General features: G+C 36.7%; 1 protein-coding gene across 3 annotated transcripts in view; it reads right to left on the reverse strand.

The window, feature by feature from the left end:
- Window positions 1–13,410, reverse strand: part of IL1RAP (interleukin 1 receptor accessory protein) — a 139,529-nt gene that overhangs the window by 41,279 nt on the left and 84,840 nt on the right. For all 3 annotated transcript variants that reach the window (XM_065942266.1, XM_065942264.1, XM_065942265.1), the window contains exons 3-4: window positions 7,683–7,968; window positions 2,221–2,407 (exon numbers count right to left, since the gene is read on the reverse strand). In XM_065942266.1, coding sequence (XP_065798338.1) covers window positions 2,221–2,407; window positions 7,683–7,968 — 473 coding nt within the window. The remainder of the gene's footprint in view (window positions 1–2,220; window positions 2,408–7,682; window positions 7,969–13,410) is intronic.

The raw sequence follows: 13,410 nt of genomic DNA on the forward strand, positions 1-13,410 counted from the left end.
CCATATTTTGAAATATCACTATAAATTTATGGATTTTAAACTTAATTCATGAGATGCAACCTGTTAATATCCTTCAGTTCAGTTTAGCTCAGTCGCTCAGTCATGCCCGACTCTTTGTGACCCCATGAGTCACAGCATGCCAGGCCTCCCTGTCCATTACCAACTCCCAGAGTTTACCCAAACTCATGTCCATTGAGTCGGTGATGCCATCCAGCCATCTCATCCTCTGTCGTTCCCTTCTCTTCCTGCCCCCAATCCCTCCCAGCATCATATCCTTACTAAAGTTCAAATTACTCCATCTTTGGCCAATGAAAAACTCTTAAATTTGGCTCCCTAAGTCACTTCATAAATGACTTAAACAGAGACAGGTACTAAGTTTTCAACTAGGATTATAGAATTCCCTGTTTCTTCTTTTAATTTTTTCACTTTTTCCTTTGTATATTTTGAAATACTGTTACCAAGCATATATATATATATATATATATATATATATATATTTATTATTTTTATGCCTTCTTGATGAGTTCACCCTTTTATTATTCTAAAAAGTCTTCTTTATATCTCATAATATCAATCATCTTACAGTTTACATGATATTGGTATATCCATTCTAACCTTTCTAATTTTACTAATCATTTTTTCATCAAAATTTTCTATCTTCAACTTTTTTTTAATCTTCAGGTGTTATTTATTGTGCTCATTTTCTGTTACGTTCCTTTTAGTTTAGCATTACTTTTGAAATTATTTTTTTCTAAGCTTTTATTGATTTATATAATTTCTAGAAGTTTTTATTCTTATTTGTTATTCTTTCTCATCTTTCATCACTTCTTAATGTCTTTTTGCCAATTTTTGAAACAAGTTACAAATATGTCCTTGCATGCATTCATTTTTTTCTATAGAAATGTTATTCTGCTTTCTATTCTCCTTTTTTTCTTATAGCTTTGAATAGGATTTTACCTTGATCCTTCTTTTTGTAGAGACTTTTTTTATGTGGACCATGTTTAAAGTCTTTATTGAATTTGTTACAGTATTGTTTCTGTTTTATGTTTTGATTTTTTTGGACATGAGCCATGTGGGATCTTAGCTCCTGAAAGGCAAAGTCTTAACCACTGAACTGCCAGAGCAGTTTCTTGATTATTCTTGCTACTCATTATTATGTAAAACTAGTTTTTCCTGAGCTTTAGGATTTAGTTGAAGTTTTCAACTTCACAGAGATCCTTCTTCAAAACTATGCTCTTGAGATTCCCTGATTCTGTTCTGCTCTTCCATTCTCAGGCAGTTCTCTTTCCATCCTCTACATTGCCCTGACCCTGTTTATTTTGATCTTACTCCCAGCAGTTTTTCCTCAGTGTGAGTGGTTGTTTTACAGAGTTCTGAAGCACAAAACTATTTCAATTCCTTCAGAATGTCTAGCTATAGGCTTTTCAGACCTACCCTCTATAGAGGGCAAACCCCCTCCCAATTTCCCAACTGCTATTCTCAAATTCATCCACTGGCCTTTTTGGGATTCTCATGTTCTAGAGCTTACCAGATACCATATTATTTCCATTTCCATCTGCTTCCTTCTCTATAGATGCTGAATCTATATGGGTCATATTAGTGATTATATCACTTGCTTTACTGAAAGTGATTCTTAAGGATAACTTGTCATTGAGTTTTGTTTTAAATGCTGTTCAGGAGTTTGGGGATTTGGCTCAGGCGGACATTTGAAGAGATAAGAAAACTATGCTGCTGCCACAAATGCCATCTCCCAATATTTTCACTTTTGATTAAATATTTTCCTAAGGTTTCAGATGTCAAATAGATCACAGATCGAATGTGCCCACAAAGGAGAGCAACCATGAAAACACATTCAAGTATTAAATACAGTACTGATTAACTAAAGAGTAGAAATTCACCAGAGGAATTTCTGGTGAAGCTTCTGACTTCACTCAGCAGTGAGTATAAGTTGGCAATATTTCTCAAATAGTATTTCATAAGAAGTTAATAGAAATAAGATAGTTCTGGCAGCCCAGAGATTATAAGTTAAGACATGGTGAGTTGAGGTAAAGTCTCCACCACTTCCTTTAAAATGTTACAAAGTGAGGAAGCAGTAAAAAATTTGTGTAAAGTTATTAAGGAAGAAATTGTGATGAGAAAAATCTCAGTTTCTATATTAATTCAATTCAACAAATAGTCATTATTGTTTTAGAGAGGGTAAATGACCTCTGGTTTGCTTACCATATACCAAGTGATGTTTGGTTTGATATTAGAAGGAAAAAATCCATCTATGTTTGGACAAGAGATCTTCTGAACACCATATTCTAAATACAGTTTATGCACTGGAAGTTTCATGGGAGAATTGAAGCAGTTATCTTTTTGAACCACTTCCAGAGGAAATGCAACTTTGCTGCAATAGGTAGTATTCCTGAAAAGAAAAATATGCAGTGAATGGGCAGGTTCATTTGTTTTCATGCTGCAAACACATTGAAATGAGTGAAGTGAAGTTCTCCTATGTACTGAGACTTTATATGTTAAGTTCAGGTAGCAATTAAATGTGTTATGGAGGTATTTCCTAGAACAATTGACATAACAAAATAAAGACAGACACAATTAACTACTATTGATAAACTACTTACATTTTTAGATATACTCCTAAATACACATATGTGTGTGTGTATATGTATTTATAGGCTTCCCTTGTGGCTCAGCTGGGAAGGAATCTACCTGCAGCGCTGGAGACCTGGGTTCTATCCCTGAACTGGGAAGACCCCTTGGAGAAGGGAAAGGCTACCCACTCCAGTATTCTAGGCTAGAGAATTCCATAAACTGTGTAGTTCAAGGAGTCACAAAGAGTCGGACACGACTGAGCGCCTTTCACTTTCATATGTGTATGTATATACATATATATATATATATATATATGTATGTATATGTATATATATGTATGTATGTGTATATATATATATATATGTATGTATATATACATATATATCTGCTGTTCCATTGCTCAGTCGTGTCTGACTCTTTGTGACCCCTATGGAATGGAGCACTCCAGGCTTGCCTGTCCTTCACCACCTCCCAGAGCTTGTTCAAACTCATGTCCATTGACTCGGTGCAGCCATCCAACCACCTTGTCCTCTGTCGTCCCCTTCTTCTCCTGCCCACTGCCTTCAGTCTTTCATGCTCAGTTGTGTCCAACTCTTTGTGACCCCATGGATCACAGCTCACCAGGCTTCTTGGTCCACAAGATTTTTCTAGGCAAGAATACAGGAGTGGGTTGCTCCCCCTCCTCCTCCAGGGGAGTTTTCCCGACCCAGAGATCAAACCTGCATCTCCTGTGTCTCCTGCATTGGCCAGTGGATTCTTTACCACTGAGTCACCTGGGATATAAAATGTTTAATTTTACCCTTAAAACACTCTTAATAACACTAGTACTGGAAAGGCAAAGGTAAGAACAGCATATTAACTCATGGTTGATAATGGTATAAACGAGTTTTGGAAAAGAAATGCTTCCAAAAGTATTTTTAAAAGCCTTAATCTTTGCCCTAGTTAGCCTGTTTTTGAAGACTTTTTCAGATGACAGAAGTAGGAAAAGTGAGAAAAGAGGGAGCACAGGATCAAAAATGTCCATCCTTTGCTGTGTCAGCAAGGAAGATATTGGAATCACTAGAAACACATATGAAAAGGAAGCCTGTAAAAAAACCATGGTACAGCCATCCAAAGTTGTTGTACACACATATATATATAAAAATCAAGCACGAAGGGAAAAACTAACAAATGCATAAAATGTGTTAAGATGGCTGGGGAACTGTATTTATGTCTTTAATGTTTACATAAGTCATTTCATCTGCCTGGAGGGTTCTTCTTCTCCCATCACCCTACCTTTCACTCAGAGGTTTATGTCACCCTACCTTTCAATTAAGACTTTCACCCTCTCAGGATGTCGGACAATTCTTTGGTTGAATTTATTACACGGCATGGCCATATGAGTTTTCTTTTATTTCTTGCATCTAGCACAATACATAAATTTTCAGTTGGTACTGAATAAATATTTGTTAGCTACATGAGATAGATATAAAATTGCATTACATATAGGAAAACAATGAAAAGAACATAGATAATAACAATAAGTGATTTTTTAGGGTGATATGTAAATGGGTCATTAATTGTTCACCCTGTTTTGTGATTTATCTCAATATTTAAAACATCTTATATACTCAGTAACTCATGAACTAAGACTAGCCCCAAAGGAAGGTGTGGGAGAATTTATTACCCTTCCCAAGATGGGAGGAAAGAGCATTTTAAGATAACTTATGACAATGGTAATAAGGTGGAAAGGGTGAGTGGCAAGCATGATCTTTGCCTATAAATAACAAAAGCTCTTCCAAGAAGAAAAAGTATTCCATAGGTGGATATTACAGAAGGCAAACTTCAGCTTAATAAGATACATTTTCTGACTATAAAAATAAAGTGATGAACAATGGTTAGACTAACTTTTCCAGCTTCATAAGTCAAATATGAATGTTATCTTAGTAGAGGTATTGAAGCAAGAATACAAGCAGTAAAATCCTAGGAGTGAACCTGAGCATTATGGTGTTAATGACATCAAGCCTATGATTTCACATGATCAGCTTAAGGTCATTCTCAGTTTAAGAATCACCACAGGCTAACAAACACATGAAAAGATGCTCCACATCACTCATTATCAGAGAAATGCAAATCAAAACCACAATGAGGTACCATTACATGCCAGTTAGGATGGCTGCTATCCAAAAGTCTACAAGCAATAAATGCTGGAGAGGGTGTGGAGAAAAGGGAACCCTCTTACACTGTTGGTGGGAATGCAAACTAGTACAGCTGCTATGGAGAACAGTGTGGAGATTTCTTAAAAAACTGGAAATAGAACTACCATATGACCCAGCAATACCACTTCTGGGCATACACACTGAGGAAACCAGATCTGAAAGAGACACGTGCACCCCAATGTTCATCGCAGCACTGTTTATAATAGCCAGGACATGGAAGCAACCTAGATGCCCATCAGCAGACGAATGGATAAGGAAGCTGTGGTACATATACACCATGGAATATTACTCAGCTATTAAAAAGAATTCATTTGAATCAGTTCTAATGAGATGGATGAAACTGGAGCCCATTATACAGAGTGAGGTGAGCCAGAAAGATAAAGAACATTACAGTATACTAACACATATATACGGAATTTAGAAAAATGGTAACGATGGCCCTATATGCGGGGCAGAAGAAGAGACGCAGAAGTACAGAACAGACTTTTGAACTCTGTGGGAGAAGGGGAGGGTGGGATGTTTCGAAAGAACAGCATGTATATTATTTGTGGTGAAACAAGGCATGAGTCAAGTGCTCGGGCCTGTTGGGCTGGGAAGATCCAGAGGAATCGGGTGGAGAGGGAGGTGGGATGGGGGACCGGGATGGGGAATACGTGTAGCTCTATGGCTGATTCATATCAATGTATGACAAAACCCACTGAAAAATAAAAAAAATAAAAAAATAAAAAGCAAAAAAAAAAAAAAGAATCACCACAGGATTACAGGAGGCTTTTCATGGCCCCACCAGATAAGTTCAATTCAAATTTTCTTTAGAGATGTAGAAGACAGGCAGAAGCTGAATTGAAGAGATGGCAACCTGGAAACTGATCAATAACAGTAAAGATATACTCACACATTGAGGATCATGAGCCCAGCTCCTATAATGAAAAGAAGGCTGAAACCATTTGAGAGAGAACTCTAGAGAAGTAGTAGGTTGGTAAGGAAAAAGAAATAGAGGTACTGAAACACAAGAATGCATAGCAGAGACAAGGTCAACCAGAAAGCTACTGACAACCTGTTCCCAGGTATTTGCTGAGGTTCATGTATGGAATGTTACTAGATTATTAATTGTCAAAGATAATAAGGGGCTCAAAGAACATTTAGGCCAACTTTTTCATTTTGTGGGTATAGATACCAAAGCTGTGTTAGAACATAAACAATGGACACATGAGCTCCTTGGAAATCTAAACCGCAGTCTAGAGTTCAATCCAATAAAATGAAACAGAAGGGGTGAAAGCCTCAATGGACTTAAGAGGTAACAAGAGACTTCCAAGGTCACATTGATTAACATGTGGGGTTTTTTGTGATAAAGAAGTGCTTTTTCACTAATTCACAACATTGGCTAAATTTATCAAAATATAATTATGGTTCTTCATCAGAGAACAGTTAACATCCATGAGAGACAAAGAGCATTCAAAAGGTGTTGGATTACCTATTCTTCTGTTATTGCTATGTCATCCAGCTCTACTATTATGGGCTAGGTTGGGTCCTCCACTCCAAATTCATATGTTGAAGTTGAGTACTTCAGAATGAGACTGTATTTGGAGATAGGTCTTGAAATTAAGTCAAAGAAAGCTGACATGTGTGGACCCTAATCCAATATAACTGATGCTCTTAAAAGAAGAGAAGACTGGGACACAGAAGACATGGGGGGAAAAGATGCTAAGACCTGGAGAAAAGATGTCCCTCTACAAGCCAAGCGGAGATGAATGAAACAACCATGCTGGCACCTTGATCTGGGAATTCTAGCCTCTAGAACTATAAGAAATCATATTTCCATTGTTCAAGCCACCAATCTGCAGTATTTTGTAATGGGATCCCTAGAAAAACCAATATACTTATTAAATGGTAGGAAACAATGTTTTAAAATATCCATAACCTAGATGGGAGTTTAAAAAACAAAGTAAAGCCTGAAAGCTAAAAGGGGACCTCAGGGAGTCAAAGAACTAAGTCTTAAAATGGTTAATTTTCAGAGGAACCTCAGTTTTTTCAAGATTTTTTTTCAGAGCAAAAACAATATTAATCTGTTGTAAAAGAAAACTTGGTATACTATGAAGTAAAATGCAGAATCTACATGAAACTTCAGAAGAAGAAAAAGTGGGCTTGTAATAAATCTTGCAGTAATGGTAGAATGCTTTAGATTATATTCTTAGATTCCCAGAGATCTGGTGTTCATTTGCTTTATATGGAAACTTTGGTGAAAAGTTTGAAAAGCATTGTTTTAAGTGCATTTGATGCTTGTCAAATATTCTTTCATCTGTATGGCACACCAAGGCTTTTGTTCATTTGTGTCCAGTTCTTTGTGACCCCATGGACTATACAGTCCATGGAATTCTCCAGGCCGGAATACTGGAGTGGGTAACTGTTCCCTTCTCTAGAGGATCTTCCCAACCCAGGGATCGAACCCAGGTCTCCTGCATTGCAGGCAGATTCTTTACCAGCTAAGCCACCAAAGAAGCCCTTACTCTGTGCTAGGCACTTAAAAAACTACCAAGAATAACAGACATGAATGGGTTCTACTGCCAGCCCTGTTCACTGTCTAGGGAAACAGATACATCTCCAAGTTACTCAGAAGTGGAGATACATTCCAGTGTCAGGGAAAAGGAACATATGAGTAAACCTCCATCTCTAGACAACTCTGAATGTATGTCTGGTTTGAAAAGGAACCACAATGGAGAACGTTCTCAGAAGCTCAACCTTTTTCTCTGCTCATCTCTTTCAGCTAATCTCAGCTAAGCCAATGAGGTGAAGGTTAACTCTGGATAAATGCGTCCTTCTCCTCCCCAGCTTCACATCATTTGGGTAAGGGTTCAGGAACAAAGCAAAAAGGGAAAGACACCACAAGAGTCAGCCTACCTCAGCATGCAGGTATAGTTCCCCGTGTCATTGAGAAGCGTGGGCCGGAACCAGAGCACGTCTTTCTCCTTACTAATGCGGTTCTCAGGGAGGCGGAAGTTAATTGGCTCCTCCAGGTCCCGGTCCTGCCTTGTCCAATACCAGATGAGAGTAAGGCCTGCTGAATGGGCTGTGCTGTAGTTATATTTCAAGAAGTGTTCAAAGAGTGGGCACTTGATACGAGCCGGTTCATCCTCATACACTTGGATCTGCCTCATGGTATCTAGCCCCCAGTCATCGCAGCGTTCTGGAATAAACAAAACGAAAGAAAAGGCAGCTGAATCATCTCACCTCCAAAGAACACACCTTCTCCTTAGGATACCCCCAGCCTTTTTCAGGACCCTCTTCTCTTGTCATATTAATTAGCCTCTTTCTAATAAATGCTTCTAATAGACAGCTGTGCTGTGAAGAGACGACTTCCTCTCATTCCTTCATCTTTTGACTATCTCTTGGTTAACAGTGTGATCTGATAGTTTGATCCTGTTGAACCCAACAAGGTATGAGGGAGACTCTCACCTGGACAAGAAAATCAAGTGCTCCTTCACTCCTTTGGGGATAAAGGCAATTCTAAGGATAAGATCATAACTGAAAAGAGAAGCCTCCTGGTTCTCCCCTGGTCTCCCAATTTGGGGGCTAGATCTTCACTGTCCAATAGCAGTAAAATACCTGCCACATATTTAATTTTAGATGTCTTGGTTTGCCACATTAAAGAAATAAAAAGAAGCAGGTAAAATTAATGTTTATATTTTATTAAACTTGATACATCTAAAACTGCAAATATTAATATTTTATACTTACATTCTTTTTAGTAATAAATCTTCAAAATTCAATATACTTTACACTTGTTGCACATATCAGACCGACTACAATACAGAGGAAAGCTTTCTAGTGAAAAAGAGATACAAATAGTAGAGCTTAGGCACCCTGCTGGTAGCTACACCCTACAGAAGCAGAACAGTCAGACCTTTTCACAGCTGATCAAAGATGCAAGAACAGGGCCAGTTTGCATCAACTGAGTTGACCTTATCTTACTGGAACTGCCCAGACAACTTACAGACTCATGAGCAATAATACATGAGTAATAAATTAAAAGAGGTTTGTGATCATTTGTTAGGCAACATCTTGGGGGTAACAGATAGCTAATAAAACAACTAACAGTGACTAATGTTGATAAAAGCAAAGAATTTGAAGATTTATGACATGCAAAATGTTTTGTAAGTAAGTAATAAATCTTTAAATAAACAATAGATCTCTGGGAAATTTAACAAGCTGACTTTCCTAAGACTCAACAAATCAGTACTATTTACAACTGTAATGCTTCATTTAGAAACACTTTTTAAAATCCAATATACAAAAAAAGAACTGGAAAGACCAAAATCTTGTTCACATTAAGACAAATTGATATCAAAATATTTTAATCAAACATATATCATAATGTTCTTTAAATATATTTTCATTCACACTGCAAAGTTGTAGAATTAGGTCATTTAGTTTATAGGAAATTTTAACCACAGTTTTTCTTTTTTTTTTTTTTTCAGATAAGTAAGTCAGATTGAATACATGCATCTAATTTCATCCCTTAGTGAAACTTCACTAAAACTAATTTTTTAAGACATTATCCCAAGTAATAGTAATAATAAGAGAAAAGAACAATAGCAAGATCATAAGGGACAGAATGGTGACCAGTTTGGCCCATTTAAATGAAAAGTCCTAAATAAGGAGAAGAAAGCTGTAGAACAAACCAATCTGCAAAGTGGAATGCAAAAAAACACCAGGAGGAGAAACTCAGTATCAAGATAAGTAATCACTACTACCTTAACACCTAGTATTTCTGGGCTCTCTTCCTAGGCACATTGTAAGATTGTCCTTTTATGACCTGAAACAAGAGGATGCCATGTGACCCACTTTTGCCAAAATGATGTACCAAGTGTCACCTATGGTGAGTGTTTTAACAGCCAGAATATGTTTCACTATGCTTCCTTTTCTTCTGCCTTAGCAAATTTGAAAACATAGACATTGAGACTCCTTTAGCTTATTTCCCTTGATATAGACGGCATACGGCAAAGCTTTACTATTTTAAGTCATAGAGAATTAGGGTTGCTTATTACCAATATGAATAATCTATATTATCCTGGCAAATGCAATCATATACCTTAAAAATAAGCACATATATGACATAATAAAATAAGGAGAAGTGGATGAAGGCTATGTCAAAAAGTGACATTTTTTGTTCCAACCCCACTCTCCTATAGCACTCGGTAACCTTTCTCACTGAGCTCCAAGGATTGGAACAGCCAGGAGAGTGTAAACAGTCTTTACACTCCAGGCAGGAGAATGAATGAATGTTCTCTAGGAAACCTGACTACTTCCAGAGAAAAGATCTAACAATCTTACTAAGAGAGAATTTTTTTAAACAACTTGTACAGCTATATCATTTAACATAAAAAGCTCAAGATTAACAAACCCCCCACACACACTTAGAACTTCTAATCAGCTTCCTAATAACTTCTTCTTAAATACAAACAGCCCTAGGAGACATCTGAGAAAAATCTCTACTATTAACAGTAACACCCAGAGAAACATTGTAAAAAAATTTTGATAAAATCAAAATTATTCAAATAAAAGAAATCTTTGAAAACAAAGCTATCATTAACATCCTCAGAGAGATAAAGAAACTTCTACATTCATCAGGCGAGAACAGGATGATACAACAAAAGAATATTCAGAGAAAAACAAAAAGCTCATTAAAATAAAAAACATGATTGAAGAGAGGTAAATTTTAATAAATGGCTTATTTGAAAGTTGAAATTGAGAATTTTCTAAAGAGTAGAATACAAAGAAAAATAAATAGAAAATAAACAAGAAAGTTAGAAGACTAGTCCAAGAATCTTAACATCTCGATAATAGAATCCTCAAAAGAAAAAAAAAAAGAAAACTCTCAAATAATTCAAAGCAAAAACAGATCTCAGAACTAAAGTACATAACCTTTTAAATTAAAAGAGTTGTCAATTGCTCCAGCACTGTGGATGAAAACAGACTTGCACCACAAAAATATTTTTTAAAACTGAAAAAAGAAAAGATTATATAAACTACTGGCAAGTAAGAAAAAGAAAAAAAAAAAAAGACACATACTAGGAAGACTAGGAATCGGAATGGCTTTGCAACTCTCAAAAACAAGACTAGAAGCTAGAAGATAATGACTCAATGCATCTTACGGAAATGTATTATTAATCTTGAATCTTAAACCCAACAACAAAAAAAACACATGTGAAAGTGACATTTTCAGACACATAAAGACTCAGTAATTTTTCTTCCTATACTATTTTTCAAGAAGCTTCTGGGGAATTTGTGTCCAAAAAAATGAGAGAAAAAAACAACAGAGGGAAAAATGAAATCAAGGACTATGGGGATCCAACTAAAGAGAGAGGGGAAGGGATTCCCAGGATAACAATGCAGAATATCCTAAGGAAAGCAGCTATACATTAGGGTTTGCTGGTAAATCAGTATAGATAGAAGGAAAATGGAGATCCCCAATAAAGGGGAAAAAAAAAACTGTAACTGATGGGTCATCTGATTAGATTATCACAGTGAACAATTATGCTGAAGGGCAATTGAAAAGTATTAAAAAAGTTACCAAAAGATACTAATTAGGGATTTCTCTGGTGGTCCAATGGTTAAAACTCCCTATTTCCATTGCAGGGGTTGCAGGTTCAATCCCTGGTCAGAGAACTAAGATCCCACATGATGAACTAAGATCCTGCATAATTTAAATTGATCCCACATCCTTTTTTTAAATTGTTATGCTGGCTAGGGTTTTTTGCTTTGTTTTAATGTGGACCATTTTTAAAGTCTTTATTGAACTTGTTACAATATTGCTTCTGTTTTATGTTTTGGATATTTGGCTGCAAGGCATGTGGGATCTTACCCCCACACCAGGGACACAACCCACACCCAGTGCATTGGAAGGCAAAGTCTTAACCACTGGACTGCTGCAGAAGTTCCAGCTCGAAGAAGTCTTTATGACCCTGAACAATAATTAATAGCAAGACAGATGATAAGTGACAGGTGGATTTTTTTTTTTTTGTAAAGATAAGAGAATGCTGATTGTGAAAGGGAAATGGAAAAAGAGACATCAAAACCAGAAGCATGTACTCAGGCAGACGAATTTAGAACAAAGCTTGAAATGGAATTTTGTTGTTTACTGGGGCAGACTGTGGCAGAGTCTGGGTAAATGTTCATTAGTTCTGTTTTTTCTTCTTGGTCTGTATGAAACCTGCACATCCTTGGCAATTGGGTTGGGACCATGTGACTTGGTTCTGGCCAATGAGGTACCAGAAATACCGTACAACTTGAAACTCCCAGCATAATCTTTGGTGCTTTCTCTTTCCCTTCCAAGGAGTCCTTGAAGACCAGAAATTTGTGAAAAGTGTATCATGACAACATGGAAGGAGCCTGGATTCCTGCCATCATCAAAGCAGAACTTCTCAGGAAAGCTTCTTTGAAAGCTTCTCACTTTCGAAGAGTTAAGCCAAATCTCTATCAATTAAGCCACTGAGATGCAGGACATTAATTTGTTATAGCAACTAGTATTGACTAATAAAGGAAGCCAGAATTTTTCTTTCATAATATAATAACAAATCAAGAGCAAACAGACTTATTTTTATAATAGCATATGTTAAAGGCCCTTACATACTAAAATTTAAACACAGGTTAACAAAAATTTCTGGTTTATTCACTGAATATCTTTTCAACCAAATTAAATGCAATACAGTGTCAAGGGGAAAAGACATCTTATACCTGCAATGTATCTCCCATATAGAATATTTCATGGGTCAAATGAGTATATCTATAGAGTGAATCAGACTCCTTTACAATAGGGACCAAAGACACACGTATTAGTGTTTGTAAGCATTAGTAAAAATGATATTATTATTGAGTTTTTTCTCTGGGGCATTTACCCATTTGAAATTAGTTCTGTGAGTTCTTTAACTTTCCCTAGCCAGCCACCTGAGGGAACTTTGTCAGAGATTTTTAAATTATTCAATGAACAAATAAAACTAAAATCTATGACAACGGGCTGGAGTGTCATACAAAACCAAATTAACTATATGATTCACTGCAGGCACCAGGCAAAGAAGATACTGGGGAAATGGCTGTTATGCAAATAGATGTACCTCTAATAACAGCAAAGGGAATTGAACGAATTACTGGCACAGAGAATTACTTTTTTGTTTAAAATGTCCCTTCCCATCCAGTGCACTCCATAGTGGAAGTCCTCTCTAAGTTGGCCCCTCAACACAGGAGGACTATAAAGTCAGCATTTCCCTCAGTCAAAGGATTTCTTAAGGCTGGGGCTTGGTGGCACAGAGGACTAATGGGAATGTGCAAAGCCAAGTCACTGGAAAATCCAACCCACGCTCCTGACAGCAATTAGCATTTATATAGCAGGGTATACATTTTAACTAATTAATCTCACAACACCCTCTTGGGCTTTCATGCCCATTCCCACATTACATGCCAGGAAACGAAGACAGAAAGATTAATTGACTTACTTTTGCCTGAGTGGTAGGACAAATGAAAGCTGCCTGAACATAGCTCTGGGAGGCTTGTTCCAAAGCTATGCTCACACATACAAAGCAAGATATTTCCCACAGGAAAGCTACTCATATATTTGTATTTATTAAATATT

Source organism: Muntiacus reevesi, chromosome 8, assembly GCF_963930625.1.
Source record: "Muntiacus reevesi chromosome 8, mMunRee1.1, whole genome shotgun sequence".
In the NCBI taxonomy this organism is placed as follows: Eukaryota; Metazoa; Chordata; class Mammalia; order Artiodactyla; family Cervidae; genus Muntiacus; species Muntiacus reevesi.